Here is a 14,997-nt window from a genome sequence, read left to right as displayed (position 1 = left end):
AATATCAAGAATCCACAAGGGTTGATGTCTAGGGATCATATTAGGTGAGGGTAGTCCTGTTTGCAAAGGACCCATGTTTTCCATTCTTTTATTTACTTCCCTTAAATCTATTAACATTCTCCATTTTCCTGATTTTTTCTTAACAACAAATACAGGAGAATTCCACGGACTAGAGCTTTTCTCTATGTGTCCTTGCTGTAATTGCTCTTGTACTAAAGAATGTAAAGCGGTGAGTTTCTCTTGTGTCAGGGGCCACTGATCAACCCACACTGGCTCTTTTGTAAGCCAAACTAATTTATGTGCTGTTAATGAAACATCAGTGGCCCTTATGAAAAATCCGTGCTGATTGTAACACCCATGTCTGTAAGAACATCACGTCCCCATAAAATAAGAGGTAATCCTGCTGTGATATATGGACGGAACTTGCCACTTTTATTGTCCTTTTCCCATGTGAGAGGACGTATAGAGATTTCTGTTTCTTGATTGCCTCCTATACCTCGTAAAAAGGTATAAGCCAATTCCTCAGGCCACCAAGGTGGCCACTGGTCTGCGGGGAATACTGATTTATCAGCCCCAGTATCAATCAACCCTGTAAATTTCTGGTTTTCTACACTCATAGTACATAAGGGACGGTCCATAGAGACGGCTTGTGTAAAAAATGCTCCTGACCTCCCGCCTGTCTGTGGACCTTTTATTATGGTAGGATCTTCTATGTGGAATTCTGCAGTGATAGCGATGGCTTGAGCCGCGCACTGCCCCCTTTCAATATAGGTATCATCATTGTTAGTGTTAATCAAGGTGAGGTGAGGGAGGGAGCCTTTATACATTTGAATTACTGGAACTGCATGTGAGTAGTGCTGATCTGGGGGTGATGTGGTAATTAAGGAAAATTCTGGCCCCAATTCCTGTTGGTCCATGAGTGGGACGTTACAGACAGCATGGGGTGGCAATTTAAAATTATCTAATCTTCTCAGTTTCAATACTCGAATTGTTTTTCTTGGGCAGCTAGAGTCATGTACTTCTTTCCCCATTCGTTTGTGAGAGGGTTTGATTCCTGTACTGTCATCCCCATGGGACGAGTATTCGGGGCTCCCGCAGAGCCCCTGCGCCAGTTTCCAACTTGCATTCAGAAGCCCAATGCCCTAGCTTTTTACATTTCGGACAGGGCGTGGCAGGGCATCTTTTGTTTGACTTGCAGTCTTTCTTAAAGTGCCCTTCTCTCCCACATTGATAGCATGTTTTCCCTGTTTTTTTCCCTGACTTATGCTCTGCTAAAAATTGATTCATCAACTCAAAGTGAAAACACTGAGTCCCTACCTTTTCACATCTCCTTATCATTTCCTGTAAGGTAGCATCCCTAGGCATACCTAGCATGGCTTTCTTACAGTCTTCATTGCAGTTTTCTCTAAGTAGTGATTTTATGACTATTTCAGTCCCTTCTACTTCTCCCATTGTTCGTGTGACTAGTTCTTGAATTCTAGCCACAAAGTCAACAAAAGTCTCAGTAGGTTTCTGCCGGGCAGTGGTCATAGACTCCTTTGCCTGCCCCTTTTCTGGTATCCTAGACCAAGCTTTTCCAGCTTGTACTGAAATTCTATGATAGCCCTCCTCAGCATATCCTAGCTGTTGCGCAGTAGTAGCAAAATCCCCTGTGCCACTCATCTGTTCAAAGAGTGCTTTTCCTTGGGGTCCAGGTGCCAATTGGTATGAAACCATACGGCACTGATCTATAAATTCAGCCATCCAAGACAGCAGCTCCAGGTGTAAAAACTGCACAAGCTATTGCCTTCCAATCATTTGGACACAAAATAGAGTTAGAGATAACCTGTAATTGATACATTACAAAAGGTGAAGTAGGTCCATATTGGGCAACTGCTTGTTTTAGTTGCAGCAAGGTTTTAAAAGGAATACTTTCATGCCTCCTCCGTACCTGTCCTGGGTTAAAAGGATCAGGTTCTTGGATGACCGGGTAGAGGCCAATATCCCATTCACTAACATCCTCACCCTTTTCTTTTGCTTCTCTGATGCCCTTTTGTAATGGTGATTCCTCACTGCTGGAAGTTGTGTGCATGCCAAGGTGGCCACGCCCACTTCCCAAAGTTTGTGGCTCAGCAAAGAAACCCTTATCTGCTCTTGCAGGGGGGGTTGTCGGTGGAAATTCCTCACTATTCTGTTCCCGCGATCCTCGTTTCTCGGGAGGGGTAACTGCCAAGTTTTTTAAAGTGTCTCCTAACTCCCCCAAGTTGGGATACAAGTTTGAATAGTGTCCTGGGGGTGGCCAGGGAGGGAGGTCTGCGGGACCTTCTCTTAGTTTAGGAGAGCAAGGGCTGCTCGCAGAGGGAGAGGGGAGGGAGGAACCTGTCTGAGTACAGACTGGAAAATTCTGGGCTTCTGTTTGCTTTTGATTCTCAGAGCTTGTTTTACAAGATTGTAAATGGTATAGTCTAAGAGCCTAACTTTTCCAGGGCAAGTACCATCATACGAGGTTAGCTGCTCCCCAAAAATCTTCCATCTCCCTGGCTCAAAGCAACCCTGTTCTGGGAGCCAGGGGGATACCTGAAAAGCCAACCTCACAAATTTTCTAAGATCTTTTAGGTGTATCGTTATTCCCTCATTCTTTGCTACCTTATATAAAGCTCTGGCGTAATTCTCCTCATCTGTGGGAAAGAGAAGCCCTATATTTTGCCCCATTATGTAAAGCGAAACCTTTACCTTCTCCGCCCCCCAAGGACGGGAAACGTCTCGGAGACCCGATTCCGTCGGGCTGAAAGCTCGAAGCTTGCTGACGTGTTATTCATGCAGTTTAGACTCTGCCCGTGGGGTATCTGTCAGGCCTGTCATCGAATCTGCCCCACGTTGGGTGCCAGTTGACGCGGCCGCTGCAGTGATGAGCATGAGACCAGCTCAGTGCCCAGTAACCCGGAGACGCACGGATGAGGCGGGAGACAGCAAGGTGGCAGAAGCTCCGTTTATTGAGTGCAGTTAGCTGACTTTTATGGCCCTAGTGATGCATGTTCAAAGCATGATCCCCCTGTGATAGCCAATCACCAGGTCTGCTGGAGCTCGTGTCAGGACTCATCTCCCAGTGAGAGGAGAGCCGAACCAAGGGTGGGAGCTGCAGGTCAGCAAAGGAGAGGTCCTGGGAGACTTCCTTATTTTTGCCATGCAACTATGTTGTGACCCTCAGCTTCTACTGATAGAAGCTAGAACTCCCATGGGAAAGTTCCCTCAACAGAGCTCTCATGAGACCGTGAGACATTCACCCTAACACATACATACTCCAGGACAATCCATTTCACTGATTAGGTACTCAAGATTGGGTCCTCTTGAGTTCCCATGTCTAGAGAGGGTCCTTTTAGGTTCCCAGGACTGACAAGGTGATTTGTTTTCTACTCAGAAACTCCCAGGTGTTGTGGAATAGCACTCTCTTGGAAAGATAATTGATTAGAGGTCTGAAGACTTGGGCTGTAATATTACTTGGATATTCACTGATTTCGTCTGTGATTTCATAGAAGTTAATCAATGCTTTTGCCCCTCTGCTGATTTGGTAAATAAGAATATTTCCTTGGGTATGGAGGTCACACAGTAATTGTGGGAAAAGTGTTTGCCAAGAATCAATCCTATAGACATCAGATTTACCATGAATGGTGAAGGTTTTTGACGATGCATGAGCAGGGGCTCTGAGAAACACAAAGTCATAGAGAAAAGAGGATAGAGGGACTACTACAATATAAAGTACTGATGTGGCAATGTGTTGTAGTAGAAGGATCTTTGATCTTTGAATCAAGAGGATGTGAATTTAAGTCCCACTCAGATCCTTATTAATTGTATATATATGGACAAATCACTTAAGTCAATTAGCCTCAGGTTACTTATCTGTAAAAGAGAGAAGGACATACCAATAATGGTATTCATCTCAAAGAACTGTTTGGAGATTCTAATGAGAAAATGAATATAAAGTTCTTTCCAAACATTATATAATGTGAACTATTACCATTCTGGGCAAGGACTCTATCTCACCTACATTTTCTTATCAAACTCCTCCCTAAAGTTTTTAATGAAGCGCCTTGTATAAACTAAACCCTTAATCAACATTATTTAATAAAGTGTTTGTTTGGACTAAACAGTCTCCTGTCCCTCAAATGGCTCCTTCAGTTACTGAAGGATGATGAGCTTGAAAACTTGTAAGTAGTGGATAATAAAGATGTTTCTAGAGCCCATGGATGTTTGAACACGACTGACATACATGATCTCATTTGAGCCCTAAGACAGCCTTATGATAAAGTATTGCAAGTGTAGTTATGCATGGATTATGGAAAAGAAATGTAAGTCAAATGACTTACCCATGGAGAAAGTGAGTCACTGTGTGAGACACAGAAAGATTTATGAAGCTCTTCCTGCCACCTGGTCCAGCAATGTTTCCACTACACCATTTTGGTGCCTCTACTGCACTGAAGTTTTGGGATTCAATATCACAGAAGCTAGCTGGCTTGATATGGAGAAAGTTGTCCAAGACTCTAAAAAGAACTTTACGTTCAAGGTTTAGCCTTGAAGTCCCAAGCCTGGGAAACATATTATTGTATTGGAGAAACTCTTCACTAGTCATTGGGGCAGAGGTCAAAGTTCGTAGCGGCAGATAGGTCACTCCTGGCCATTTCTGTGGCAGGGATGGCAGGAGAGTTAGTGTTGCCCACTCCTACCCTCCATTCAGCTCAACCTCAGGAAACCCAAAAAAGCTAGATGAGTGAGTGAATGAATCAGGGAAAGTGACCCACCAGCTCATTCCTAAGCCTCAGCCTTATAATGGAATATTTCAGTGTCAGTAGCTGAAGTCAGGGATGAGGCAGGGACTTTATGTGGACCTGGGAGCCCTGCCGCTCTTGGGAGATGGTGCCACCTTGGAGATAGCTGGCAGCACTGCTGCCAATTCATGAACAACACAAACCATTAAACTCTGCTCTGACCATGTGGGAAAACATTTTCTCATAGGTTCTTTGTCATTCTTACCTTGTTGTTAGTAAAGGGAGGTAGAAAGGGACCTGGATAAGGCCATTGGCAACAGCTGGCTTTGAGTCCTGCTCCTGTCATCTTTTAGCTAGGTGACATTGGCCAAGTCACTGAACTCCTCCAAACCTCAATTTATCCTTCTTTCAAGTAGGTATAATAATCTCAGACCTGAAATATGATCAATAGGATTTGGTGAAGATCAAATGTGATTCTGAACATGAAAGAGGTTTGGGTTGTGAAAAGATCTTCACAAAATAATGTAGTGAAAAAAATCACTGAACTCGAGGTTGGAATATCTGGGATGTAATTGGAGGTCACTGGGAAACATTAGGCAAGTCAGTGATCCCAGATGAGAATTCATTTCCTCATTTGTAACATGCAAATAGGCATATTTGCATGATCTAATTCTCATGACCTTTGTCAGGATAGTAATTAAAAATACAAATGAAGTTCTTATTTTGCTGAATATTATTGCTATTCGTTTTAAAAAAAATCCAATCAGAGGTCCTAATTTACCTATTATCCCAAATTCCATCTGATCCTATGTTCTAATTCAATGGTAACTAGGGGAAGGCTGTGGTAATCCTTTGTCAAGTTTTAAGTAGAGCCTTTGACAAGCTCCCTCCTACTATTCTTGTTTTGTTTTGTTTTTTAGGCAATTGGGTTAAGTGACTTGCCCAGGGTCACACAGCTAGTAAGTGTGGAGTGTTTGGTCCGAGGCCAGATTTAAACTCAGGTCCTCCTGACTTCAGGGCTGGTGAACTATCCACTGTGCCACCTAGCTGCCCCTTATTCTTGAGGACAAGATGTAAAAAGACAGTGAAGAGCCCAGTGTGGCAGATTCAGAATTTTTTGAAGACTTAGATTCAGGAAAGATTCAATGTTTGCTCATTGTCACCTTGGAAAGTGGTGTCTCCTAAGTCCCTGCCTGCTGTATGTCCCCACAATGCAAAATCAACTTTCATTTGCTGTCATATGTTTTATGTTCCCTTACATGTGTATATTTATTTTCAACCAATAAAACTGGGCTCCTCATGGACAGACACTGCTTTCTTTTTATCTTGTTACATCCAGAACTTACATTAGGCCTTAATTAATATAGTGGCCTAGTAAATTATTGTGGAATTTAATTGATTTATTAGCTACCTGGAAAAAAACATATTGACCTCTTTATCAGATTTCCATATGTAAAATATCCAGTAGGGACAACTATCACACTGGGTGATCTATTCAAGATTCAAAAATATCTCAGCAGCCCAGAATTTCCAGTTAAATCTACCATGTTGAAATTTTGAAAGGAAACATGAACAATTTTACACTTATTTTACTTGTTGTTCAATGTGTTCCCTCCCAGAAACTGAATGTCATGTTTAACCCACACAACTAGTGCCAGGACATGTGTGTTAATGTATGTGTTTGTGCATGAGTGTTTGCACCTTGCATTGTGCTAATAGTTAATTTGGGTATTTTCAATAGTCAAAGTAACTTATTTGCTCAAAGTTCCTGTCCGAAAAGTATTTCAATTAATGTATATAATGTTCTCCTGGTTCTGCTGCTTTAACTCTTCATTATTATGTGTATGTCCTTTCAAGTTTTTGTAAGATCATTTAGCTCATCACTTTTCACAGCACAGTAGTATTCCATCACGATCACATACCACAACTTGTTCAGGCAAGGATATTTATCTGATCTTTATGAGCTTAGGTCCATCCCTTTTCCCGCTCTACCCTGGGTGTGAAGTCCCAACCTTACTATGTACTTGATGCTTTTCAAGAAACTCTTCCCTAGTCCCTGCGCCTAGCTATTCCAAAGGTCTTAAATCAGGAGAGGTCATCCATGGTCTTTGCTGCTGCCAGGATGGAGGCAGAGTTAGTGACCTTCCTTCCTGCTCAGTCTCAGGATGAACAACAGAAGGCAGATGAATGAGGGAGTGACTCCAGGGACTGCTGTCTCCAGGTTGGTCCCATGTCAACGAGCCCTAGTAGTGAAATACTTGGAAGTCAATAGCTGAAGTGCAAAGTTAAGCAGGATCCTTACACAAAAAATGGAGCACAGCAGCTCTTAAGAGATTATTTTTCCTTGGAGACAACTGGCTGCTTTACAGTCCTCATATAGAAAACAAGCCTTTAAACTCTGCTCTGAACATGGGGACCAAACTGGAGTCCTCCAGGAGACCATTTCCTTGACTGTGTTCCTTTGTTAAGTTACCTCATTGTTAGGAGGAATAGAAGGAGCGCTTGACATAGTAGTCAAGGCCTAGTTTCTAGTCATGGCATTTCCTCATTCTGAGGGCTTGGGAAAGACACTGAACTTTTCCAAGTTTTAGTCTATTCATCTGTAAGACAAGGATAAAAACCCCAGCTCTGTCTATCTTGAAATACTGTGGTGAGAATCAGTGTATCCTTAGACATAAAAGATGTAGTCTGGTGTAGGGAAAAGATTATTGGACTCCAGACAGAAGATATGGGCTTGGAATCCTTGCTCTGCCACTTTTTAGTAGGTACCAAATGCACATTTATAAAAGTGAATTTAATAAAACAACCAATAACATGGATAAAAGTGTCAGGCTTATCACATTTTCAGATGACTCATGTTAAAATAAATTAGCTAAGATTAGAGTACAGTATTTTTTCATGCTTTACACTCCACATTCATGATGGCATATGAAGATTTAGACAGACAAAGCAGAGGGTACATGTTTGATATGTCTCAATAGAGTTACAATTGTCTGGAAGCAGTGATATATGATCACCAGGTCAGGCACCAAAGGTCCAGAGGGGATTATTTTTTGGAGGGGGCTAGAGAGGGTGGAAGAAATAAGAGTTAAGTGATTTGTCCAAAGCCCCATGGCTAGTACATTTCTGTGGCTGGATTTTAGTTCAGGTCCTCCTGAGTCCAAGGATGATGCTCTATCCACTCGGCCACTTAACTGGCCCTCCAGGGGGAAGTCTTGAGAGGGATAGAATGAGGAAAGCACAGAATCTTAGAGTCAGAGAGGTCATCAAATGTAATCCATGCCTGAAAAGAATATTCTCTATAACATGACCAATAAATGGATAAACCCACCTGAGAAACTACAGTGAAGAAGTTTTCAAGGTAGGCTGCCAATTGTGATGTGCTCCATTCGTTAGGAAAACTTTTCCTTGCTTCAAGTCAAAATGTGAATATTCCAGCCATTCCTCCATGTTCTGCCTGGTAGGGCCCAGCAGAAAGTGCCTAATCTCTCATCCAGGAGGCACATCTTCAAATACATTGAAATTTTCATTTACTAAGATAAACATACTCATTACTTAATTATTCCTTATATGGAATCATTTGCAGTAAATGTCACCTGTGCATGCTCCTGGTATCAATACCCTTTCTTTGATGTGGCAACTAGGATTAAAGAAAATATTCAGGTGTTCTCTGAAAGGGGACAGCTAGGTGCTGGTCCTAGAGTCAGGAAGTTCTGAGTTTCAGTGTAACCTCAGACATTTAATAGCAATTCACTTAGCTTATATTTGCCTTAGCTTCTCATCTGTGAAATGGGAACACACGGGAGAAGCAAAAGATAAAATTCTTCAGCATTTTGGCCAAGTAATCTCAACAACAATGTCCATGGGATCACACAGAGTTGGTCTACCTGAGTGACTAAACAAAAAACAAAAAAAGAAAAAAAAAGACTCTTAAAAGAGCATAGGATAGCAGTACCATAACTTCCCTCTTTTGGGGACAAAATATTTGTCAATCTGGACATATGTATTAGCATTTTTGCTTCTAAGTATACCACGGACTGATATTGTACTGGTCGTCCACTAATACCCACTGTGCGTTTACAGATGAACCATGTCTTCTTTACAGTGACCAAGTGCCCATTGATTTGAACCCCTTCCTCCCCTTCCCTCAATGTAATTCACAAATGCAGAGTGAGTAGTGTCAGAGGATGGGAAGAAACACCAAAGACCTACTACGTACACAAAGGCCTCAGTTACTTCCACCGTGAAATCTATGCTTGCTTTACACTTGAAGTCCAACTGTACCCATCTCAAATTCCCTCTCTCCCAGCCAAGGCTTCCAGACTCACATGGACCATGTGTAATCCTGGATAATAACATAAAAAATGATTGCTCCTCCTGTCTTTGCTAGCTTATTTCCCCTGAATGGAGATTTTCCTGAAAAATCAACTTACACACTGAGAGTATAGCTCGTTCCTAAGCTTCTTCCAATGAGGGCAAGATGGGTCTCCAAAATTGATAAAACTCAAATAATTCAATAATGCAAATACTACATTTTAACAAGTCTTTATTTCATTCCACAGAGAAATCAAAAGATATAAAAGCGAAAAAAAAAACCTCAGAAGAACCTCATATTCAGACCCACAAACATAAAGCACCAAAAGAATCAATTAGCTAGAATGACATTGATATAGAAGTTGGCATTAGAATGTTTCACTGACATTCCAGTGAAATATATCTCTTTCACAGGATCAAACTTTTTCCAGACCCTCAGGACCATCCAGTGGTTTATATTCCTTCCTAAAGGTAGCCATACTGCAGTGGTATTCTGGAGCCAGCTCTAAGTTGCTCACAGAGAGATAATTACATTTTGAGTCTGAGCACCTGGATTGTAGAAATCAGTAAAGACTGCAAATCAGGACTTAATTTATTATTCGCTGATGAACTAGATTTCAGAAAATGTTTGAGAAAATAATGGGAGATTACATTTCAAATTGTTTCATGTACATATTTTTTCAGGAGAATTGGTGCTTTAGTGTTTATCAAATTATCTCTGTTTTATGGGTTGCAGTTTGAGGACTGCCATTAACCTTAAAAATATATGTTCCTGGAAATGCAGTGCCTTTTTTCTTTTTTCTTTCTTTAATATATTTATTTATCTATTCATCTATCTATTTATTTATTTATTTGTTTGTTTATTTATTGCCTTTTTTCTTAAGGTAATAAACTGTTAAAATTATGTAGCTGATATTCCTTTCTTGGAAATATTCACTACAATTGCTGTCTTGCACTTAGATGTGTGTGTATGGGAGCATCTAGGTGGTGCAGTGAATAGAGCACTTGGCTTGGAATCAAGAAGAGTCATCTTCATGGGTTCAAATTGAGCCTCAGTCACCTACTAGCTGTGTGTCCCTGGGCAAGTCTCTTAACACTGTTTGCCTCAATTTCCTTATCTGTGAAATGAACTGGAGAAGGAAATGTGAAAACATTCCCATATCTTTGCCAAGAAAACCCCAAAATGAGGTCAAAAAGAGTCAGACACAACTGAACAACAAGAAGAAGACAGTAAACACATACTATTCATTCCACATAAAAATCTTCTAAGATAGGGAATACTCTCAAGGCCCTTTAGACATGAGGCCAGTGAGATTGGGGCTTGCATCAGACTATACAACATCAAAGTATCTGAGACAATATGAACTCTGTCCTCTCCTAAATCCAAATCTGTGATACTTTCCAGTAACAAATGATGCCTTTAAAAAAAGTTTGGATTCCACTTCTCTGTGCAAAAGAAAAGTAGCCTGATTTGGGGTGTGGATCCCAGAGTGGGGAAGGTACAGATTGGATTTCCTCTCTAAGAAAAAAGATGATCCAATTGAAATCGTTGTCCTCTCATAGTTTTCCTAAAAGCAATCTTGACATCTTTATTCCTAAAACTATAGACCAGAGGGTTCAACATGGGGATGACCATGGTGTAGAACACTGACACTATTTTGTCTGTGTCCATGGAATGGCTTGAGCTGGGCTGGAAGTACATGAAGATGATTGTCCCATAAAATATGGAAACTGCTGAAAAATGGGAAGCACAAGTGGAGAAGGCTTTCTGGCGGCCTTCAGCAGAACGGATCTTCAGGATGGTGATGAAGATTAACAAATAAGAAGTAAAGATGACAAGAAATGGGAAAAAGACATTGAGCGATCCTAATATGAAGAATTCTGACTCAGTGTTGTGAATATCAGAGCAAGAGAGAACTAGGAGAGGGGGAATATCACAGAAAAAGTGATGGATTATGTTGGACTTACAAAAGGAAAGGCTAAACATGTTTCCTATGACTATGGAGGAGGACAGAAAGCCACATATGTAAGCACCACTGGCCAGATATGTACAAACAGTTGTTGTCATGGTGGTGGTGTAATGTAGAGGTTTGCAGATAGCTGCATGGCGATCATAGGCCATAGAGGCTAAGAGAACACTTTCAGTAATAGCAAAGGCCCCAACAAAAAACAACTGGGTAGCACATCCATTATAGGAGATAACCTTGTCCCCTACAAGGAGTCCAGCCATCACCTTGGGAGTAATAGCTGAGGAGTAGACAAAATCTACCAGAGAGAGGTTACTGAGGAAAAAGTACATGGGAGTGTGGAGGCAGGAATCGAAGGAGATCAGAACTACTATTCCCAGGTTCCCTACCAAGGTAATGAGATAGATGAGGGTGAATATTATGAAGAGAGGAACCTGAAGCTCTGGGGCATCTGTTAATCCTACGAGGATGAACTCAGTCACTTCAGATCTGTTCTCCATAGATGTCATTTGAAAGTGAAGTCAACAATCTGCAACAAAAGAGTAACCATCAGAAAAATCCATTCTGCATGGTGAATGACTCCAAGACACAAAACATGGTCAGAGACACATCTTATATGGGGACTAGAAATAAACAATTAAGGGATGAAGAACATCTAGGTCATTGCCATAGCAATTACACTAGGTGCCCAAAATTTCATGAACCATTTTCTCATACAGAGAGATTACCTAATGTATTACTTCTCACCATTTTTCAATCTACTAAAAATTTTCCAATTATCACAGTGGCATTTCCCTCTTCAGGAAAAGGAAATGTCTTATTCTCTCGCAAAAAGCAGCATAAGAAGGAAGATTGTTGTGGGTCTGATTTGGAGAACTATGTCTTTTCCTGTAAATATGCTTAACTCTGATGAAGAAGAGAGAAGGGTGGAATAAAGGGGAAAGAGAGGAACTAAATAAAAGGAAAGTTAAAAGACTGAGAGAAGGGATCAGAGAACATTGGCTGGAATTTCACTGAGATCCAGATTTTTTCATGGCATCATTGTGGCTGCAAGGTTCGCTCTCTGCAATGGACTGAAGTCATGATTTCGTGAAGAGGAATTGCTACCAGTGGGTACCATTTGCACAATTGTGGGAGTTGTCTGTCAAAAAAACCCCTGGTGAATCATGTAATAGTATATGTGTGATTTCCAAATTTGTTTCCCCCTCGCAGCTTTTCCTTTTTCAGTTCTCCACCATTGTCACTGTGAATGCAGAAGTTGGTCACAAAGAAGAACATTTTGTCTTTTCATTCACTATATGCTTTTCTGGGTCCCAAAGAAATGACCAGTCTTTGATTTAGCCTCCTTCAAGTTTGAGCTAAAATCTCACCTACAGGAAGCTTTTGTTGGTCCATCTCAATTTCACGGCCTTCCCTCTTTTGATGATCTCCAATTTTTCCTGATTATTTCTAATTTGTATAATTATTTGCATGTTGCCTAGAAATTGTGAGTTCTTTGAGGGTAGGGATTATTTTTGACCTTTCCTTGTATTCTTGGTGCTTAGCATGATGCTGGGCACATTGTGGGCACTTGATAAATGATTATTGGCTCATTTATTTAAGAGGTAACCCTTCCTTTATGAATAAAACTAAGGTGGCATTTGCAGATCAGGTAAATACATAGTCCATCCCTAGACTCCACCATTAGCCTTTACAACTTGCAAAGATCTGCCACAGTTATGTTTCGCTAACTTGGAATATTTAGTTTCATCTCTATCACCATGAGACATTATAAGAAAGTTTCTAGAACATTTATAACTAGGCTGCTACATGTGATCTGTATTATCTATCTAAAATATTTTGGAAAAAAATCAAAGCAAATATCTCAAGTCAATATAATTCCTCAGAGGCCACCTACCTTAGCTCACATCTGACCAGGAGTCACTTCTACAAAAGCCTGCCAAAAGACATTTAAGGTTGAAAAAGGAGTAGAGCTTGTTGGGTAGAAAGAATGAAAGATAAGAGACATATAGCTCTGGCAGACTACTGGGGACCCCAAAGAGTTATGCCTAAAAAGCAAGGTCAGCTAGAATCTCTAACACAAAAAATGAAATCTAGCTAACAAGGTAACATTTTGACTTGAAGGAAGAAACTCAAGAGAGTTTCACCCTTATTTGAACGAAATGGGAGAGGTAACAGCAGGCTGGTCTGTTAAAAAAAAAAAAGACTAGATATTTACATGAGGAAATCAAGGAACCAGAGTGAGGAATTATGGTGAAAAGCATTTATGTCAATAGTAGCATAACAGCACACTTTTAACTGGAAGAGGAAATGAATCAGGAATTTAATAAACATCAAACACTTAGCAACATGGAACGACATGTTAGTGATGGGGGCCTTTAGTTGTGTGGGCATCTGCCAGAATATTTTCTCTCTCCCTCTCCCTCTCCCTCTCTCTCTCCTTCTCTCTTTTTTCTTTCTCTCCATATGAGTGTATGTGTATACATACATACATACATATGTGACTGTCACTGTCTTACTCTGTCTCCACCTCTCTGTATCTATCTGCAGATTTGCTACGAGCCTTCCTTGTTTGTCTGTTTTCCCCTTTATCTTTGCCTGTTTCTCTCTATCTCTCTGTCAATCTGTTTATCTATCTACTATCATTTGTCTTTTATCTGCTTATTTATCTGTCTCCTCAATGAACAGTTACTGATTTCTTGATGACAACATTTTTATCCATCAAAAATATAAAAGTGAAAGAACAAATATGAGGAAATTGTATCCTACTTTTGATTTCATAAGGGATGAGAAATTATTAGGTAGGATCAAAATAAATGGAAATCTTATAAGAGCAGGGGCAGTGTAATTAAATCATCCTAACGTTTGAAATAGATAAAGAAAGGAAAACTAGCAATTTTGCAGACATGCACATTAGGTCTGGGAAGAGTCAATTCCAGGAATTCCAAATGAAGGATAAAATAGCATCTTAAGGATTAATTCTACAGGTAGTTTAAAACTGAAGGGAAAGAAAGATCTCCAGAATGAAAGTTTAAAGATATAGTAAGAAAAATTGACAATCTGAAAGACTTGGATATGAAAAAAACTGCAGAAAAGAGGAGAGGTAACCAAGGAAGAATGCAAAAGCAAATCCTTTCTTGTAGTAAGTGTCAGAGGAGCGCCAGGATTCAGAATGAGGGAAGCCCAGAAAGTCAAAGACTACAAAAAGGTTTTAAACTGGCCATTTAGGGAAGCAAGAGATAATCAGATAAGGAACTGGACTGATTCTTAATGGTAATAAGACAAGTACAATGAGAAAAAAGCAGAGGCAGAGATGCTCAGTTTGATTTCTATTTCTATTTTCTCTGATAGAGAATGATCTTTGAAATGAGAAAAATGAAACAATTATAAGTAACAGGGAATTGATACTAAAGATAAAAGGAATTAAACCTATATTAGTGGAGAGGAGAAAAAAAAAAACATGTATATAGCATCTATTATGTGCCAGACAATGTGCTGAACACTTTACTATCTCATTTGATTTTCACAGCAACCCTGCAACATAGATGCTGTCATTATCCCCATTTGAAAATGGAGGAAACTGAGGTGCTCAGGGTCACACAATAAGTGCTTAAGGTTGGAGGTGAACTCAGGACTTCCTGACTCCAGTCCCAGTGCTCTATCTACTCCAATAAGGCTGCATTTTTAAAGTTTGAAAACTTCTTTAAAAAAGTTGAATCATTCAATCCTCACCATAACTTTGTGACATACATGATGAACAAGAAAGACAATCTGACCTTAGTCTGAATGGAGAGGCACAGTACCAAGGCATACAGAGGTGGTTGTCCCCATTCTGCATTTGGAGCAACATGTTCAGTCCTGGGTTCCACACTTTAGGAAGGACATTGACAGGCTAGAGAGTTTCCAGAGGAGTTCAGCCAGCATGGAGGAGGACTGTGAAGTCTTGCTATGTTAGTAATGGTGGAAGGAACTGA

At 40.4% G+C, this 14,997-nt stretch overlaps 1 protein-coding gene across 1 annotated transcript; it reads right to left on the bottom strand.

The window, feature by feature from the left end:
• Window positions 1-10,575: 10,575 nt before the first annotated feature.
• Window positions 10,576-11,532, bottom strand: LOC114042059 (olfactory receptor 5B2-like). Its single transcript, XM_027860765.1, has one exon. The coding sequence runs from the start codon at window positions 11,530-11,532 to the stop codon at window positions 10,576-10,578; it is 957 nt and encodes a 318-aa protein (XP_027716566.1).
• Between the last annotated feature and the right edge of the window lie 3,465 nt (window positions 11,533-14,997).

Source organism: Vombatus ursinus, unplaced genomic scaffold (assembly GCF_900497805.2).
Source record: "Vombatus ursinus unplaced genomic scaffold, bare-nosed wombat genome assembly UNPS02014248.1, whole genome shotgun sequence".
NCBI classification, from domain to species: Eukaryota; Metazoa; Chordata; class Mammalia; order Diprotodontia; family Vombatidae; genus Vombatus; species Vombatus ursinus.
This window is presented reverse-complemented; position numbering and strand designations above follow the sequence as displayed.